The following is a 19337-nucleotide window of genomic DNA, read 5'->3' on the forward strand; positions in this document are numbered from 1 at the left end:
TAGAAAAGGTCATTACGACGTCTCCCGAGTATCCCAGTGCCGTCATTGTGACCCTTACCGCACAAGCTGCACCTCAGGACTCTTCCCCCAGCAGCCCCATCGTTGCTTGGCTAGACCGATTGAGTCCCTCTTAAGACCTGCGCTCTCGCCGTCGTCCCTTTTTTCATCATCTGTGACATGGAGGACCCAAGACACCGAACCGAACTCGACATGGCCCTTGCTCCCGTTCTCGACCACGCTCTTGCCCTCCCACTTGTCGACCGGGGGTACACCCAGCTTGCCGTAGCGCTCAGCGAGACGCTGATACAACTCGGCCGTGGACCGCCGGCGTGACGTGGGCGTTGTCGGACTGCTGCTGCCGTTGCCACTGCCGCCCCATCCACACATCCGCATCCCCTCAAGATGCGTCTCCGCCGCGGCCCGCATGCGCTCCCTCCTCACTTCTAATGCCCTCTGCCCACAGCCAGCGTCGTCATAGCCGCCGCTCATCTCGTCCAAATCGTGCAACACCCGCTCGTGCACGCGGCCGGCCTCGCGCGCGCGGCCCGCGTACTGCAGCAGGCTCGTGAGCCGGCGGCCCAGGTCCAGGGCCTTGGCGCTGCTGCCTCCGCGCGACTGCCGCACATTGTAGTACATGGTGCCGCAGAGCTCGAGGGCGCGGTCGAGGTGGCCGGGGACGCGGGCGTGGGCCTCGACGAGGAGGGAGCCGATGCGCAAGACGATGTCGGTGGACCAGGTGCGCTGGACTTCGCGGGAGTGCCAGAGGGAGAGGAGGACGCGCTGGAGGTGAGTATGTTAGTAAGTGTGAAATCGGATAGAAATTAGATGGGGAAGGGGGCTTACCTCGAGCTCTTCGTAGTTCTCCTGTTCGTACAAGAGATGGATCAAGCTAGACAGGTCATCAAAGCGCAAATTGACCGGCTCGACGCCAGACTCCTTCATGGCCGCCATGACGACCTGCAGCACAATCTTGCTGGCGCCCTGCGTCTTTTTATTAAGACCAGCGTCCGCCGACTTCCAATTCGGCACGCCATGGCCCGCGAGAAGCTCCGCGAGGCGGTATCCGTAGACGAGGCACTCGCGCCGGCGGTGGTAGAAGCGCTGCGTCTCCGCGAACCGGAACCCGCAGCCGGCCACGGCGTGGGCGTCCGCGTAGTCGTTCTCCTCGACCAGCTTCGCTCGGACGGCGGCGGTGACGGCGCGGCAGGTAAGCAGGGCGAAGTCGATCGTGGTCCGGTCGGACGTGGTGGCGGTGCCGATCTCTGAGAGCAGCGCGACGTACAGGGTGAACGCAGCGTTTTCTTTGGTATCGCCCAGGTGTTGGCCGTACCGCGCCATGAAGAGGGTGAAGACCTTCTTGTCCAGGAGGTTGACGAGGCTGGTGCGGCCGCGCGCGAGCCAGACGTACCGCAGGCGCGCGGCGTGCTCGAGCACGACTTCGATGTTGGTGCTTTCGCTGAAGTTACAGACGACCGAGGTGTACTGCTCGTACAGGAGCGACTCCATGAGGAGCTCCGCCATCAGATGCGAGAAGCCGCACACGGAGTCTTTGTTATGATGCACGGCCAGGCCCTCGTCGAAGGCGAGGAGGAAGATGAGCGTCACTTTGGTCGACTTGGCCTCGAACTTGAGAGAAAGGGCCCTCTGTCCGCACATCGCCGGCTCCTCGGCGGCGAAGTCGGGGAATAGCAGTAGGAGACGGAGTTGGCGGAGGAGCTCCTGGCCTTGCTGCTGCATGCCGACCGCGACGTAGATGGACGCCAGCAGGATGGCGGCATCATATAGGATCTTGGAGGTCTGCACCGTGGAGATGATCTTGACAATCGAGGCCTGGAGCAGTTCAGTAATGATCTCGCGACTGTTGCTACGCTTGCTGTAGATGAGCACCAGCTCCCGGAGCGCGAGCAGCGTGGTTTCGTGCCACCAGCCCAGCTCCACCTGGAGCTGCTCATATGTCTCGCGACAGACGACACAACCACGTTCGATGATCGCACCGTCGGTCTTCTTGCCGCTGGTGACGACGGTTACATACAAGGTGGACAGGCGTTTCTTGATGGTGCGCACTTTGGTCTCGGTGACGGTAGTGACCGTCTTGGTCTTGGTGATGATCTCCTCGTAGATGGTGATGGACTCGTGGTAGTGCTCCTCGTGCCTCTCGCACAGCTCCGCCAGCGCCAGCATGGCCGTGACCAGGATCACGGCCGTCGCGTCGAAGCACTTCCTCACCACGTCGCGGTACTGGACGGTCAGCCGGTAGAGCGCGGCGAAGTCGCACTTAGCGTGCACTTCGAGCACGTACCGGTATCGCGTGTACACCGTCTCGATGAAGACTTCAGTAAACGAGTGCTGGTGGCGGGTGACGGTCTCCCAAAGCACGCCGCAGAGCTGCTGGAGCTCCTTCCAGCGGCTTTCGCGGTAGTAGTACTCGACCACGATGATGGCGGCCTCGAACCCGTCGGGGTGGCAGCTGCCGTCTTTCCCGATATAGAGCGTGACGATCTCGATGTAGTACTCGTAGGCCTCCTTCCTGCCCAGCTTCATGCACTCGGCGGCAAGCTTGTAGAGGAGGCGGACCGTTAGCTTGTGGCTGGCGCCGAGGTGCTGGCGGTAGTGCAGCAGCAGCTCCTTGTAGATGCCGATCACCTTTTCGTGCTGGTGGTACTCCTGGTAGAAGGCGATCAGGACCGCCACGGCCTCGGTGACGGAGGTGTGGTCCGCTTTTAGGGAGATGAGGCAGGCTCGGTATATGTGAACGTAGATCTGATCCGCCTTCTCCAAATACCTCTGGTGCTGGTAGCAAGTGGCCAATCGAATAGCCATGGTGATTCGCTCCGTGACGAATTCCTCCTCGATGGGGATTCTGGTGTGCATAGTCAGCACAGCTTTCCAGACCAATTCCAGTGATCTCTGGATTATGGTCTCGGCCTCAGCCCACTTTCCCAGCTTGATGTAGATGCTGGCCAAGGAGAGGCACGCCTTGTAGAAGTGGCGGTCGACATGGCCAGACTTGCATCTCGTATAAACGGTCTCGAAGATCTCCCGACTAATCGTCTCCGTGACAGTGGTATGCACGGTGGTTTCGGTGATCGTCTCGGTTATCTCCTCGACGACCTCGGTAAGAATGACGGTGGTCGAGACGGCCTCCTCGTCGTCGGCCTTCTTGTTCTCCTTGAACCACCACCAGACCCGCTTGAGGATCGAGACGGAGATGGTGAGCAGCCCGAACGCCTTGAAAACCAGGGCCAGCTCTTTGAGGCGCGCGATTATCGTCTGCGACTCGAAGTGCTGGTGCTCGTACTCGGTCCACAGGCAGAGCAGGATGTTGCGGGCCTCATCGACGCGCTGTTGCCGCTCGAGGAAGCGCACGTACTTGACCGCGATGTCGATATGACATAGGCGCAGTTCAAGCGTAGCTTTATGGCGGCAGGCGTGAGAGATGGACTGCCAGAGACTGAGGTAGAGCCTCTCCGCCAGTAGCAGCTTGCACTCGGCCTCGTACGTGATGGCCAGGCGGAGCAGGATGGTAATGCGCATCTCGTCTGTGCTCTCGAGATCCTCGACGGACTCGAAGAAAGTCTCCTCTACCTGGCCTATGCTGCGAGGCCCGTCGTCCTTTTTGAGCACAATGTTCAGGCCGGCGAGGCTCTTCCGCACGGCCCACGCCTCCTTCGAGTCGCGACCGCAACGGATGACGATGATCTCCTGGAGCTCCTTGTAGATGATGGCCGCCATGTACTCCTCCTTGATGTCCACATAGAGCTGGGCCAACACCTTGTACCAGCGGATGACGGCGTCGCTATGTGCGCCGTGCTGGCCCTTGCACACTTCGATCATGAACCGCACCATCTCCTCGCGGTATGTGCAGATGGTCGTCCGGCTCGTGAACGTGATGTGGTCGGAGCAGGCGAGGAAAAGGGTGGTGCAGCTCACGACGATGGGGCTGAACTTGAAGAGGATGACTTGGCCTACCGTACAGGCCTTGTAGAAGCACTCACTCGCCTTGTGTGCGTCGGACCGGCTGCGGTACAGGTGCCCGAGCACGATCAGCCCCTGGAGGACGGACGGGTGCTTCTCGCCCAGACACGTCGAGCGGATGCGGAGGGCCCAATCGTGTCGCTGAATCGTGTCGGTAGAGTCTTCTTGCCACGTGGACCATTCGAGGAGGCAGAGCAGGGTCGACTCGGGGAAGATTTCCTTGAACCCGGAAGGCAGAGATAATTCATCGGCTTTGCCGACCAGGGACGAGCGTCGGAAGTGGGACATCCAGCGGTAGACGAGATATTCCATGATGTGGTGAGTTCGGAAGACCTGGTGGACCAACGTCGAGTCGGCGCCGTCCAGACACGGGTCGTGAGGCCGGCTCAAATGGATGCGGGCAAACAGGAGCAGCGTCATGGTCAGTTGGCGATGGCAATCGTTGAGCGAAGGCAAAGCCTGTCCGCACTGTTGCTTGAGGACGTGCGAGCGGATGGATGCGTGCTTGAAACGGAGAATGCCGTCCCGGATGACGATGAGACCAGCGGTTTGGCTGACCAGCTTTGCCAGTTCGACAGAAGTGACCTTTTTGCGTTCGGTCAAGTCGACGCTCAAAATGTCTTCCATTTCCCCTACCGTCAGGGGACGTTGGGCGGCGATGACGAATGTGAACAGTCGGCTGATGCCAGAGTCCTTGAAGTTGACCTTGGCGAACAGCTCTTTTAGGGGGTTGAAAGTATTGGAGCTCAAGGACTTGTTCAAGGTGTCGAAGTCGGCACCAGCCGCGAGGAGCTTCGAAATTAGATAGACGTAGAGAAAAGAGCCGTTGGCGCGGGACTCCATGAGTGACATGAACGCTTGCTGCTTGTCTCGAGTTTGTTTAGAGACGATGATGCTGGTGGACAGGCAGGCATGTAGATAGGCCCGGATATCCTCCCGCAGATGGTCGGGCGTGATGCTGAAGTGCCGCACCCCCGGCTTGGCGGGCTGCGTTGCCGATCGCGACAAGGTAATGGCGCGCACCAGTGAGAGCTTACTAGCGATGACGCGGAGCTTTTCCGAAAGGATGGAAGCTTTCGCGTCTCCATCTGTGACTTCATCCAGGGCGTCAACGATAATCACCGTGGGAACATCGCGGCCGCTGATGGCGGCGAGGCCCATTTCGATGGCAGCCCAGAGGTCGGTCTCGAGTTTGCCGGCATCTCTTTTCGAGTCCCACTCGTCCAATGAACGCATCAGCCTCTGGAGGAGTCTGGCATCGCCGACATTGATTGCCAATAACTGGGAGGCCATGCTCTTGAGGAAGGCCAATGTGGTGGATTCCTCGGGGTTGTCGCTTGCTGTGTGATAGTCAGTGATGGAGTGCAATAGAACGGTGGTATGCTGGGAGATGAATGAATCTTACCAAATGCGAACCCGAACGTCTCAAACTTCGTTCTGTCCCGGCCTACATGGATGGGCCTCTGCAGACGCTCGCGCAACCAGGCCGACAAGACACTCTTGCCACAGCCAGGGCTGCCAGTGATCGCCAGCAGGTTCTCCCCGCTCTCGAGGAAGTCGACAAGGTCGTCCTCGACCCACTCGCAGGTCCCCTCCGCCCGCTCGGCCTTCTCGGTAATGCGACCGTACAGCAACTGCGACCGTTCTTCGCTGCTGGTACTGGGAGCAAGCTTGCGCTGGAGGGCAGTCAGCTCGGAGGTAACGTCTTGTTCGTTTCGAAGGGCACGGCTCCACATGTGCTCGAAGAGGCGCGACCGCAGGGTCCAGACGTCCCGGATTTGGTGGGAGAACTCCTTGTCAAAATCGATGGAGACGGTGTTGTTGCGCGACGAGAGGCGGCTGATCCGCTGGCGGTAGGTCACGGCGATGTCGCCGATCAGCTGCACGAGGCTCGCGTACAGGTTGCTCATGGACTGGGTGATGGTCTCATTGCCGGTGAAGAGGTCGCGCAGGTGGATCAGGTGGCCGAGGAGGTGGCCGAACTCGTACAGGACGTTGAAGGTCGGCTCAAGGGCTTCGGCTTGGTCGCAGCCCAACTGGTTTCGCAAGTCAATTGGTTTGTTTCGGGTGTGATCCCACTAACAGGAAGGTAACTTACCTCCAAAAGCATTTGACATCCTCCAAGTGCCGTATCGCGAACGAAAGAGCTCTCTGAGACGAGGTCTCCTACAGTGGACGAGAACTCATCAATCAGAAGCCCGAAGAACTCGGCCTCTTGCAGGACGCGATCCCACCGGCTGCCCTTCTTGGGCATGTGGAACAGACGCTCATCGCTGATGAAGGTGAGGTAGGACTCGAGATTGACATAATCAAAGTGTCCGTCGTCTACGTCGTAGACTTCACGAATGATCCTCTTCCGGACCTTAAGGGCCTCCTCGTACACCCTCACGGTCAAGGTGTGCTTTATGGTGACTGTTCGTTGCTCGTCGGACGTGGTGCGTGTCTCGACATGGTAATGCTGCTGTTGCGGCTGCCGCTCACTCCGAACCGGGCTGGAGTCGTTGCTCTGCCTCACCTCGACCACAGAGGTTTGGGGGCATCCTTGATAGGCTGTTTGAGTGGAGAGCCCGCATTGCCGTTGGTGATTACCGCCGCCATGGCCGGATCTGACGATAGCTCTTCGGTGGACTGCTTGGATGAGATAGAAGATGTACGAGAACGAGAACGACGCTTTCCTAGACCTGGGATTGTGGTAAGAGCTGAGTGATCACGAGAAAACGACAGAGAGAAGCGAACCGCTTACCTAGAGGCAACTTCCGGAGACCCAACATGCTCGTCGCGGAAATCTTGCTTTTGCTTTCTTCCATCTTGGGCGAAGATGGCAAAGGGGGTAATTATAAGAGGAAGGGCTCTTTCAGTGGTTTAATCTCAATTTCCGGGTCGGAAAGGAAACCAGTCACATAAATGGAAAGAGAGATGTTCTAGGTCTTCTCAGCTCTGTTTCGGCATCCCTTCTAGATAGAGAAACGATGGGCCGAATAGGGAGCCAGGCCAGCCACCGTCCTTCCATCTGTCAACATAACGGGTAGCTTGGTGTTCTGGTTCGGGGCTTTCGCATCCTACTCACTTCCGGTTTGCAGCATGCCTTCCATTGCTGTAATGTATTGCTACCTTCGAATCCGACAGATGAAGTGTGCAATACGCCGCGGCCGGATGTATCCCATACCGCGGGGTACGCCAGTGTTGATCTATCATAAAGAAGCAACCACTCAGTTCATGTATGGGGCTGATCAATATTGAAATCTATTGGATGCGACAGGAATCTTTTCAGAGTCTCTTGCGAGCCTCAGCGGGGATGGTGGCGCACGGAAGAGGTCCAGCAACCAGCTGAGCCCACACGGCACGCGGGTGCGTTCAGCTCGAAAAAGTGCGCCGTGGCTTGCGACATGATTACTTCCTCTCGTCTTTTATGCATGTTGGTGGCCAAAAAGGGACATGTCGTTGGAATTATGGAATGCGTGATTCAGCGGCTGCCGCACATTAGTTCGGTCTAGATGCCGCCCATAATGCCCAGGTTCATTTGCCACGAACTCCTCCATTCTTGAATGGTGTATACCGGCGCAGAAGGAAGAATGATTGGTGCTGGTACGCCGTGGGAGACGTTGATACCCCAGATTGGAGTCGTGGTGGCGCTGGACATGCGCATGTCGCTGCCTTACGAGGATGGGACGAGGAATGTCTTTGGCAAGACTCCGGACTGGTCGAATGTAAACAGCAACAAGTGGGAATGAAGTTAAACAGGCAGTTGGATAGACGTGAGAAAGGGAACATTCGACGGACATGGGCGGCATCCCAGCCGGACGGGTGATGGTTGATTGCGAATCGCGTATCGGACTCATGAGCGCGGACTTTGATGCCGAAATGGGTATCTCGTTGATGGGTGTACAAAGCTATGGAAGCCGGGCTGCCGCAACGGCGCGAATACTAGCCGCTTACTGCCTGAGTGTCTTGAGTACGGGGCGGTCTCTGTGTAAATATGGCATGGTTGACAGTGGTGCTCTGTGTCTCTTGATCCGTCAATGCTTGGTTAACCACTGGCGGTTCTGGTTGGTCGGGTTTCTCTTCTCAATGTCCCTACAGACGGGATCTGAGATCGTGTGATGCGACCGGGCCGTCTGCGGGATAGAGACTTCGCCGAACATAGGACGGAGACACGGGGACCAGGTTGAGCTCTGTCTCTTATTTTCAATATTGATGATCTGGTCTTCAACAGCGACAGAGATCCAACTTTCGTCATAGCCTATCCTGCCCCTCCCTCAGCCGCCCGTCAGCCAAGCCTTGATCGGCGAGGGAGGGGATCTTGGCAGGGGTCGAGCGCTAAAGCTGAGGGCCAAGGGGCTTACCCCGCCCCTAACCGTCCCTGCGGTAGCGCTACTGACACAACATGGCTTTCCAAGGAACCGGGAGTTTGCCCACTAACAAACCCGGCTGCATGCTGCAGGTTCTCCATACAGGCAATTCCTCACGGAGCCCACGTGCTTTGCTCGCCTGCAGCTGAACTCGACTTGGGCAGTTAGGGCTATTTAGTCTACCCTTAGCTCCCAATCTGTCAGCTCAAACGGAGTATTTCAGCTTTGCCTGGCGACTGGAAACCCAGCTTCTGGGCTAGCTCACTCAGCAAAGCAGGTTACCGTCGTGACGTAGTTGAATTCCTCGCGGAGACTGGACATCATATACCCACGACAACATGGCTTCATATCTCGACCTTGCGGTTGGGCGCTCTTTTCTTTTCCTCATAGCACCGGAGTCCATACACACATACGTTTGACACTAGACACAAATCGCCATGGGTTCCAAAATACAAGACCTCGTCCACGATGACGCTCACGGCAGCGAGAAGGCCTTGGGCGACCTGACCGACGCCGCGGTGAACGACCACAACGAGTCGCCGCTGGAGCACATCCACGGCAACGCCGAGACGCCCGAGACGCACAGTTGGATCAAGAAGTACCTGCCGCACCACATCGACATCCAAGAACTCGAAAACAGCTACCACCTGGGCAACTACGTCATCGACCGCGAGACGGGCCAGAAGTCGTGGGAGGCCATGAGCATCTACGTGCGCCTGGGCATGCACCTGCTCTTCTACGGCTCCAAGCAGGCCAAGTTCCTGCACTGGAAGCGCACCGAGAAGTACCTCGAGAAGGAGAGCCGCAAGATGGGCGAGGCCTACGACCGGCCCGAGTCGGTCAACCACATCCTGCCGTTTATCAAGTCTTTCGCGCTCGAGGATTCGCTCGCCCAGCTCGTCGAGCCCGACCCGGCCAAGTACCCCAACTTCAACGCCTTCTTCTCGCGCGCCATTCGGGAGGACGCCCGGCCCATCGCGGAGCCCGAGAACCCCCGCGTCGTCTCCTCGGTCGCCGACTGCCGCCTGTCGGTGTTCCCCACCGTGGACCTGGCGACGCAGTACTGGATCAAGGGCTCCGGCTTCACAATCGAGCGGCTTTTAGGTAGCGCGGAGAAGGCCAAGCTCTTCGAGGGCGGCACCGTCGCCATCCACCGCCTCGCGCCCCAGGACTACCACCGCTGGCACGCGCCCGTCGACGGGACGGTGCAGTCGGTCGAGGAGATCCCGGGGACGTACTACACGGTGAACCCGCAGGCCATCAACCAGAGCGGCACGCTCGACGTCTTCTGTGAGAACCGGCGCAGCGTGATGATGGTGGAGCAGGCGGGGACGGGCAAGCACGTTGCCATCGTGGCCATCGGCGCCATGCTGGTCGGCAGCATTATTTACGTCGACGGCCTCGAGACACCCGGCGCCCAGATGCGCAGGGGCCAGTGCGTCGGCAAGTTCCAGTACGGCGGCAGCACCGTCGTGACGCTGCACCCCCGGGGCGACATCGAGCTCGACCAGGACTTGGTACGGAACAGCACCGAGCAGAACTGCGAGACGTTGGTCAAGGTTGGCTGGAGGATCGGGGCGTCCCCGTAGGGAGTGCTCGCGGAATCGGATGTCAATTGAACATCTAGATTTGTAATCATACCCTAGAATAGAGAAACGAGCAAGCGAAGTACTTTCAAAATTTAGACCAGTCAGATTCCGTGTCCTAGTCTACATGATTCATAACAGCCTTACATTGCTTGAAGGGTAATTGGTGTCTGTGATATCACCAATCAATCCACGTGTCCATTTCATGAGCAATGGCTACCTTGCATTCGGATAATTGAAAGATCCAGCTTGTCGAGTGGCCCCTCGCTAACTAACTCTCAACGGACTTGCTTGGCCTTCAACTTCAGCATGTCTCCTAAATCTGCATCGATAAGAAGAGGGAAGTGAGCCCAGCCCCCCTCCCATGACCGCCCCCCGCCCACCGCCCAAGCTCATAACCGTATCGCCGTCTGAGCCGAGTCCCGGTAACTCAGCACCGCCCTATCCATACTCCGCTTCAGCCAGCACCAGTTCAGGTCCGTCCCCTGGGGGCCCGCGTCGTACCAAACCACGCCCGCGCACCCTACGCCGCCGCCGCCGACATACCCGGAGCAGAGCGATAGGCAATCTCCCATGGTCTCGGCCATCTGCGGCTGGATGTCGTTGCCGTCGTACGAGATGCCGCAGATGCGCCGGTACTGCGTGTTGCCTTCGTGGGCCTGATTTGTGTAGATGGTGTTGTTGGCACCAGGACACGGCGGGGCGGTGTCCGAGGGGGTTGCGGTTGGGGCGGCGGTGGAGGTCTGGTACGGGAAAGAGGTCAGCTTGAGAAGGATCCTACCACCGGACCCCGCATCAGGGGTCGAGCAGATATGTTAGACGGCAATCATTCGTTTTGTGCCGCACCCAGTCGATGAAAGTGGACGGGTGGGGACGTGACTCGAAGGAATTCCGCGGGAATACATACCGTCGGTACAGAGGGCGTGTTACCGGATGTTCTGCATTAAAGGCGCCAAGTTAGCCACCATGAAGCCAGCGAATGGCCCATCTTTATAAGTTACCCGGAGGCTCTCGTGCCCGTGAGCCGACTTACGCGCCTGATCTCCCCGAACCATCCGACGATTCCTCCAGGCGTTTCTTTCGCATGGAGAGCCCCAGACCCAAGCCCAGCGCCGTGACCAATGCCAGCAACACGATTATCACAAGAATCCAGATCCAGCGTCGTCGCTTCTTGCCTCGGCCTTGTCCTTGGTCATCATGTTTGACCGCCATCTTCTGCTCGGCTTCCTTGTCCCAGGGTATCATGCCAGCCCATGGCGGCGGTGGCTTCGTCGGTGGCGCAGCCGCCGCGGACCCTTCAGCTGACTCCGGAACAGTCATATCTTCAGTAGTCGGCATGACCTCGAGCCCGCTTGGTACTGACTCGTGTAGCCGCTGAGGCGGCGGTCCGGAGAAGGCCCAGAGGCCCGGGGTGATAGTATTTCTTTCCTCGGTCGCGCAAAGTGGATTGCGCAGTAGCTCAGGTACCATCGCATCTACTGCGCCTTTTTCGCCCGTTTTATGGGTTTAAGATACCATGATGGCTGATGAAAGGAGTCGGAACCCTCTTTGCTACGGGGAAGAACGCCCCCGCATGCCTTACGTCCGTTTGTCTGTGGATGTTTCACGGCGAGTACAGCATCGCATACCTTACATTCCTGCCTGAACCGCAAGACAACAGTCGTCAGGTATTCTGTGTTTCAAAAGCGACCCAGTCAATCTACAAGATAGGGATGATACTGTTTGCTCAGCTTAGCCGGCGCATGTAGAGTAGGCACTTCCAACGGTCATACACCCCCTTGCATACGAGCACGCAGAACACGCGATTTGGGCCCCGTATTGGATCTAAGCTCGCAGAGCGTATCTATAATTAGCATCGCTAGATAATTTTTAACAAACAATCTGGCGCATCTATGTTTGCCAATAGCCACGTGGTGAGGGATTGCGCGCCGACGAGCCCAACGGTCAAGCGCCAGACCACTACCGAAGTACGCAATTGAAGGCTCCGGAAGGCATTGAAGTAGATCAAGAACAGAGACGGCAAACGAAATCGCAATTACAGATGCTGCAGGTTTCCTTGTTGGGGATGAGTAGAGGTAGAGCATTGTTGCATGCGACCGGGGAGGCTTCAACCACTGCACGCAAGGATCATCATCACTTACTTAATCGGGGGCCTTTCTCACAGGGCAGGAGCTCAGATTGGTCAACCAGAGAAATGTCCGGTTTGGCGCCGCACCGGTAGGCCGGGTAAGGTGACTGGGTATGGGTAGGGTGATACTCACGACTGTCGGGGTCCGCCTCAACCTCCATCAGCCCAGTCCAGCGCATGCAAGATCACCAAGCCAGAAATGCGAAATGGACTTCGAAACAACCCGCTGCTTAGCGAAGAACGACTCATCTTACTAAGATGCTTACACCACCCCTCGACAGGTTAAGCGGGCCGATGGCAGCCGCCTCGGGTGCTGATTGGGACGCGGTTTATCCGCCGTTGGCTGCAACAGAACCAACAGCATTCCCTGATTGGGAAGGGCCTGGCATGGCCACACCCCAAGGACGCCCAACGTCATCTTGGGATGGGCGGATGGGTTCCCAAAGGCCTTCGAAAGCCATAGCCGCCGAACGTCTGGGGAGATTCTATCGATGCTGTTGTGTCTCAGATGACGACATCTCTTCTGTGCCAGAGACAACACCAGAGACAACTGAGATTTCGACGTCGCGCTGAACTTCGGCTGACACCGTTAGTTAGTCCGCGGAAGATTCAAAGCGCACCATGGCAGCCACGCCCATGACCAGATTTCTGGGCACGACCGAACTCCTGGAGCAGATGTTTCTCCAAAGCGACCAGCAGACCATCCTGACGTCTATCCAGCGAGTTTGCTGCCGCTGGCACGACATCGTCGAAACATCGCCCGCGCTGCAGGTCCACCTCTTTCGCAAGCCCGCACCGGCGCACGAGGGCCTGGAGCCGGTCTTGAACCCGCTCCTGGTCGCCAAGTTCCCCTTCTTCTTCACCCGAGTGCAGCAGGACGGCGGCCCTGGCGGGTACTTCACACCTGGCCCCGACGACGACATAGGCGGCGACGATGTGTTCTACAGCCAGGCACAGTTCCGCCGCCTCCCCTCGCCGCCAACCCGGATCCCTACATGCGCTCCGGCGCGACCTGGCGCGTCATGCACGTTCGGCAGCCGCCGCTAGAGGGGCTGGGCGTCGCGCTGCCCATGATACGGTACTCGCAACGGCACCTGCAGGACGTCAAGATGGGGATGCTGTACGACTACGTGCTGGGGCAGGTACTCGGCGACTCCTCCGCGTCGTCGTCGCGCGAGGAGGAGTGGCGCATGGTCTGGGGCCGCATCGACGGGCTCGACCCGGCCATGGAGCTCTGGGGCGGCTACTACGAGGGCATCCGGCGGCAGCTGGCGACTGAGGTCGATGCGGTGCTGATCCTCAGGTCGAACGGCGGCGGCGGTGCTCAGAGGGGGAGGAGGTCCAGCGACAGTGGAGTCTGCCACCGACGACGACGACGATGATGTTGGAGATGAAGGCGAACGCGAGGGCGTGGGCGGCACGTCTGGGCCTGTGTAGGTCGGGCTTGAGTCGATTAGCCGTCCTTGTCTCCGGATGTTGGTTATGGCCGTTACCAAACAATTCTGTTTTCCTTGAGGCGGGCTATCCGTGTAGTCCATAATAATCAATAGGCATATCCGTACTGGGTAAGATAAGACGTAGTATATCGAAATTGTCAACCCTGTTGAGGTTGTGTGGTATGTAGGGCATGATTAGTTTGAACAACTTGGACGATTTCCCTTTGCATGTGGTTCTGCAGGCGTGATGCCGGATGCGATGCTGATGCTGACGCTGACACGACTCCGGACTCATCCACCAGCGCTCGAACGCTACTCGAGCAAACGAAACAAGTGTGAGAGGATTGGCATGCCAGTCCGGAGTCTTGTCAAAAGGCTCACTTGGTGACGCGTCGCCGCCGGTTAAGGTATCATTGGCCGCAGCACGCCCGTTCCGTCCAGCAACGCGCTGTGGTACGGTCCCTCTCTTGATGATCTTGATGAGCCCTCTCAGTAATGCCGCAATTGGCAAATTGGATGATGGGGGAAACGCAGTGTGTACTCTGCCGGAGCGGAGCGGTCGGTGGACAGGCCGGATGCAGAGAAAGCCGAGATGAGACAGGACAAGGCTCAAGGGCAATTGCACCACTTTTTGTTTTTTCCGCCGGTCAATTGAACTGACGCGTACCGACTGAGAGGCTCGGTCATTGCGAATTTTGCCAGTGTCGGCGGCGCCGAGTGGTCAGTCCCCGAATGCTGCAATGGTCCAGCAAACATGTCGATCTCGTCCGACCTTTTTGGATCTTCCCGTTGACATTTGTGTGATCAGCGACGAATGAACTGGATGTGCACAAGGTCGAGCTCTTGGGACGGATCAGAGCGAGCATGTCGTCCAGAAGAAGGGACGGCTATCTCGCCACGACATGCTGAGTTCAGACGGCAGGCTGCTTGTAGCAAACTGCCAAACGGCTTGACTGGGAACGGACGTGATCCCATCGCGGTAAGAACCGCCTGATGTCAGTTGCATGCATGCATTTCATACGCAACGCTCTCTGAAGCCATACATGGCCATAGCGACACGTTCATCGCTTACGACAAATTACCAGAAAGTAGAGTTGAAATGGCAATTCAAAGCGCATGGCGGCTGGACGAGAAAGCGAACGGCTCAATCCGACAGAAGAATCGAGCCGATCAAACCCCTCCTGTCTCGAAACGGGTTTGAGACTGTTTGTTTTTTGCGGACCTGGGGTTGCAATGCTTGGCCCAAAGTCAATTTGCCAGACGGGCTGCGACCCCAGTAACTTCAGAGCCCAGAGCCTCAGAAGGGGTTTTTCGGTTCTGTCTGGGTTCTGGAGGTGCTGGAAGAGGGGCCCCCTAGGCTTGAAGCGGCTGAAGCAGGGGCCTTAAACGACTTAAACAGTGCTGGACAGGGGTCACGCCAGGGGACAACAGGGGACGGTGCTTTAACCTTGGATCTAAGGTTGTTCTTTGTTCAGTGGCAACGAGTCGCCCGCCAAAATCAAATTTCAACGTCCGTCTAACCTTGCAACGGATTCCCGTCACGGCTGCTTGCGAGAACCGACAACCCCAATAAACGTTTTGTTCTGATCTTCAAGTCGTCAATTCCTTCTTCAACGACCGCTTGGCAGACAACTGACAGATCACTGTTCCATTTCGATTGAATAGTTCATCCTACGTTGCCCTGATCTACCCATCAAAACGAGATGGTGTGTCTGATAACTACAAGCCTAAGTTGGAATATGTGCATGGCGATTCTCATCTGATACAGCTTTACTTCTCCTGCCCAATCCACTCAACATACGAGATCACGACAGACACGCCAGAGCCTCATAAGAGAGATACGTACATCGTGTATAGCCTGCAAGCCGCAAGTGCTTCTCGACAGACTCGCGTATCAGATCCCTGCATCTTGCATACCTAACCCTCGCGAGCCCAGACGAACTAGCATCATCTCCACCCACCCTGAACGCACTAGTCGTGAGGCTTGGCGGTCGACTTTCCTATCTAGGGCTCCTCAAGGAGTTGCTTATGCTGGATTTGTTTCTAGCTCTGTTCTACGTATCGCTCGCTACATGCCGAACTTCATGTTTTGCCTGGTGCACGCACGCCTGGGGCATATGCACCTGTGCTGATTCTGCTGACGAAATCAAACATGCTCAGCGCCCGGGACACTCATGATCCGCCTGCGTCCACCCCCGATGACACGGTCGTATACCCTACTTGGGTTGTCATCGGACGGAATCCACTCCCACATCGCAGTTCAGCCGCCGGGGCCGTCTGATTGCAACCATCTGTATGATCGCCATCAGGAGGCGATGGCCAGGACTCGTAGACGGAGCCGCCTGGCCAGAGTGACGGTCCAGACCTCTGATCCCTCCAGTTGCAGCTCCTACCTGTACATGTACCAAAGTAATATATAAACATATCGTTTCGTCCTTCCCATGATGGCTTCTCTTCTTTCCCTCTTCATCAAGCATCAGTTCTTTCTTTGACATATTCAGTTCTCTCCACAGTTCTGTGAACTCCCTTTCGTTCGTAACATTCTTTCTAACCTTCTTTTCGACACATACCGCTTGGCCGGTACACAATCTTTTTATTTTTACCAAATTTTACTCTCGATCTTTTTTCGACGTAAAATCTTATTTACCTTCATTGCAAAGACTGTTCGCTTGCAAAACCAAACCAAACCTTCTGTCATCATGTATACCAAGTCTGCCGCCCTCGCCATCCTCCTGGCCGTCGCCGAGGCCCGCTTCGGCCAAGAAGGCGCCGTCCAGAACGCCATCCAGTCGCTGAGCTCGTTCGGCGAGCCCGGCCAGGCCGGCACCTTCGCCGGTCAGACCCCGGGCGTCCTGCTCGCCGCGGCCGACCCGTGCGCCAAGCTCGAGCTGGCCGACAAGATCGTCACCAGCCTCGGCAACGACCCCGAGGTCCTCAAGGGCGCCGCCCAGCTCGTCCAGGCCGAGCAGAACTTCAACCCCTTCAACGTCAAGGTGCCCAACATCTGCGACGACGCCAGCCTGCCCGCCACCGCCGAGCTCCGTGGCATCATCCCCCTCGTCGACCCCGACGTCGACGGCGCCGCCGACGAGAACCAGAAGTCGGCCACGTCGCTGACCACCCCTTTGACGCCTCCGGCAAGTCGGTCGCCGACATCATGAAGGCCAACGGCTTCAGCAACTTTGCTACCAAGGGTGCTGCCGCTGGAGGCAACGCTGGTAACGCCGGCAACAACAACTCTGGTAACAACAACAACAACAACAACCAGAACTCGGGCAACGGCAACGCCGCCACGACCAGCGCTACCCGAAGCAACGGGGGTGCATCTGCAACCGCCACCAGCTCTGCTGCTTCCTCGGCCACTACCTCGGCTGCCGCTAAGAAGGGCAACAACAACAACAACAACAACAACCAGAACAACAACTCCGGCAACAACAACTCCGGCAACGCCAACAACGGCACCGCCAACGCCGGCGGCGCCGCCTCTGGTGGCAAGGGCGCCGTCACCAACGCCGTGACCGGCAACTTCCCCGGCTTCCAGGAATCCTCGCTCGGTCTCGACTTCGGCACCTGCGTCCCCACGGTCAAGTTCGAGGAGTCGCTCAACGGCCGCAAGGCGGGCGAGTCGACCTTCCAGGCGCAGGACCCGGCCGTCAACAAGGGCCAGAACGAGGCGCTGAACCCCAACATCATCTTCACCCGCATCTGCGACCAGCTCAACAACGTCTGCGGCGCCGCCAAGGATGCCGTGACTGCCTGCAAGGCCGCCCAGGCCAAGCTCGGCACGGGGCCCAAGGACGCCACCACCGCCGACGCCTGGAACTCGGAGCTCGGGTTCGCGGGCGTCAGCATCAACCCCGACAACGCGCCCCAGCAGGGTCTTGTCGGTCACACCTAAGCGTGCTCACAATGGTTGATGTGTTTTTTGCGGGGAGGACGGGATTTTGTCGCTTTCAGGAAGCTAAGCCGCTTGGCATCAGTAGAGATGGTACATCTTGGTATAATTCAATATAATCATATGAACGGACACTTGCTTTCTTCAATCTTGCCGCTGCCGTGATGTAGTGCTATCTCGTATCGTGCCATTCTGTTGATCATCTTAAGTCCGATGGTCCCATAACTCCGATCAAGTCATGGTTGGTTGTTGGACTTCGGATGCTGCGGCCCCGTCGCAATTGACACAGCCACGGCAAGATCAGATCGGCGAACGTAAGGAAATGTAGATCATGGAAGTCAAACACCAAGATCTTTGCAGTTGACAAGATATTAGAGTTTTGTAACAGCAGGTTGGAAGTTATCGAATCCGGTCCCGGCGGCCACCCCGTCTGCAAGTGACGTCACAGAGCGGAGTTGCCCTGACTAATGCTGCCAACGGGGTCCTCAATATATAGATCCCCAACGATGGTGGAGTATCCGTCCGCTAAATTAGACCTTCGTTTTATATCAAAGATACCCTATTCTCGTCTAAGACAAAACGATATCGTCCCCCAAGTTCTCGATTCGATACCCAGCCCAGCACCACACAACCCCATCATGGCCTCCCCCCACGTCCTCCTCCTCGGCGGCAGCGGCAAGATCGCCCAGCTGCTCACCCCGATGCTGCTCCAGCGCTCCTGGGCCGTCACCAGCGTCATCCGGAACCCGGACCAGGTGGCCGGCCTCGAGAAGCTGGGCGAGGGCCAGAAGGGCAAGCTGAACGTGCTCGTCCGCAGCGTCGAGGACGTCAAGAGCGAGGACCAGGCCAAGAGCATCCTAGACGAGGTGAAGCCGTCCTACGTCGTATGGAGCGCCGGTATGTTCCGCCCCCTTTGAACCTTAGAAATAACGTGGCAGTATAGAAAAACTGATGACTTTTATGTTTGCTGTCAGGTGCCGGCGGAAAGGGACCCCCTGAACGGGTAAGTAGCCGAAGGCCAGATGAGAACCACAACACAAAGATGATTAACACAATGGACAGACCTTTGCGGTAGACCGTGACGCCGCCACGTACTTCATCCGCGCCTCGGCCGCAACACCCAGCATCACCAAGTTCGTCATGATCTCCTTCCTGGGCTCGCGCCTAGCCGACGCGCCCTGGTGGACCGAGGACATGAAGCAGCAACAGCAGCAGATGAAGTCGGGCCCCTGGCCCGTTACTACGAGGCCAAGGTTGCGGCCGACCAGGTCCTGTACGAAGAGGGTAAGAAGCGCGGGCCCGGCTTCGCCGCCATCTGTCTTCGCCCGGGCACCCTGGGCGAGACGCCCGTCGGTAAGGTGTCGCTGGGCAAGACGGACAAGTACGGCGGGGTCAAGGCCAGCCGGGTTTCGGTGGCGCACCTGACGGCGCTGCTGCTGGAGAATAAGGATGTCAAGAGTTGTTGGCTGGATATGCTGGATGGGGATGAGGATCCGGCCGCGGCGGTGGATCGGTGTGTGAAAGACGGCGTGGACTGCGCGGTGGGTGAGCCGTTCTATTGAGTTGGGAATACGTATGAGCCAAATGAGTAGTGGTCAGTCATGGTCTTTTATTACCGTCGAGGTCATTCTATAGGAGCCTACCACACACTTGAAACCACGGACTTGTCTTGCTCCCTTTAGTTTCTCGAGGTCCTCATCTTGGACCGTCTTCCCATACTAGGCACAAGTCAGTAAACAACTTTGATGCTCCTTGCAGCTGTATCAAACCCTACATGACGGTCGCTGCTTGGGCGTCCTAAAACACAGAGAACGGGTGCAAAGAGGAACCAGAATCATCCTTCAAGTACGATGGATCTTCCGATGTTGGAGGCAGAGTATCCGGCCCATGATTACCCTGTGTGCCGCTAATTAGGAGGTTACGTACTGCACCAGCGGATGAGCTCATCTCAGCTGTGGAAGTCAAACG

The 19337-nt window shown here is 57.6% G+C and overlaps 6 protein-coding genes across 6 annotated transcripts; 4 read left to right on the plus strand and 2 right to left on the minus strand.

The window, feature by feature from the left end:
* Positions 1 to 54: 54 nt before the first annotated feature.
* PG997_010518 (uncharacterized protein) lies at positions 55 to 6782 on the minus strand (the record flags this gene model as incomplete). Its single annotated transcript, XM_066814833.1, has 6 exons — positions 55 to 780; positions 844 to 5315; positions 5381 to 6011; positions 6074 to 6490; positions 6565 to 6656; positions 6719 to 6782. 6 exons carry the CDS (start codon positions 6780 to 6782, stop codon positions 55 to 57), a joined length of 6402 nt encoding a protein of 2133 aa, XP_066666795.1.
* A 1979-nt stretch (positions 6783 to 8761) lies between these two features.
* On the plus strand, positions 8762 to 9913 carry PG997_010519 (phosphatidylserine decarboxylase-domain-containing protein; the record flags this gene model as incomplete). The annotated part of the gene is made up of 1 exon (XM_066814834.1): positions 8762 to 9913. One exon carries the CDS (start codon positions 8762 to 8764, stop codon positions 9911 to 9913), a length of 1152 nt encoding a protein of 383 aa, XP_066666796.1.
* A 389-nt stretch (positions 9914 to 10302) lies between these two features.
* On the minus strand, positions 10303 to 11380 carry PG997_010520 (uncharacterized protein; the record flags this gene model as incomplete). The annotated part of the gene is made up of 3 exons (XM_066814835.1): positions 10303 to 10653; positions 10818 to 10848; positions 10944 to 11380. The coding sequence occupies 3 exons, from the start codon at positions 11378 to 11380 to the stop codon at positions 10303 to 10305; spliced, it is 819 nt and encodes a 272-aa protein (XP_066666797.1).
* A 1279-nt stretch (positions 11381 to 12659) lies between these two features.
* Positions 12660 to 13420, plus strand: PG997_010521 (uncharacterized protein; the record flags this gene model as incomplete). Its single annotated transcript, XM_066814836.1, is given in 2 exon segments — positions 12660 to 12974; positions 12986 to 13420. The coding sequence occupies 2 exon segments, from the start codon at positions 12660 to 12662 to the stop codon at positions 13418 to 13420; spliced, it is 750 nt and encodes a 249-aa protein (XP_066666798.1).
* Positions 13421 to 16173: 2753 nt separating this feature from the next.
* PG997_010522 (uncharacterized protein) lies at positions 16174 to 17372 on the plus strand (the record flags this gene model as incomplete). The annotated part of the gene is made up of 2 exons (XM_066814837.1): positions 16174 to 16545; positions 16617 to 17372. The coding sequence occupies 2 exons, from the start codon at positions 16174 to 16176 to the stop codon at positions 17370 to 17372; spliced, it is 1128 nt and encodes a 375-aa protein (XP_066666799.1).
* A 635-nt stretch (positions 17373 to 18007) lies between these two features.
* PG997_010523 (NAD(P)-binding protein) lies at positions 18008 to 18931 on the plus strand (the record flags this gene model as incomplete). Its single annotated transcript, XM_066814838.1, is given in 4 exon segments — positions 18008 to 18266; positions 18344 to 18372; positions 18432 to 18605; positions 18617 to 18931. The coding sequence occupies 4 exon segments, from the start codon at positions 18008 to 18010 to the stop codon at positions 18929 to 18931; spliced, it is 777 nt and encodes a 258-aa protein (XP_066666800.1).
* Positions 18932 to 19337: the final 406 nt, after the last annotated feature.

The sequence above is a fragment of the Apiospora hydei genome (genome assembly GCF_038363865.1).
Source record: "Apiospora hydei strain CBS 114990 chromosome Unknown utg000007l_segment0_segment0, whole genome shotgun sequence".
NCBI classification, from domain to species: Eukaryota; Fungi; Ascomycota; class Sordariomycetes; order Amphisphaeriales; family Apiosporaceae; genus Apiospora; species Apiospora hydei.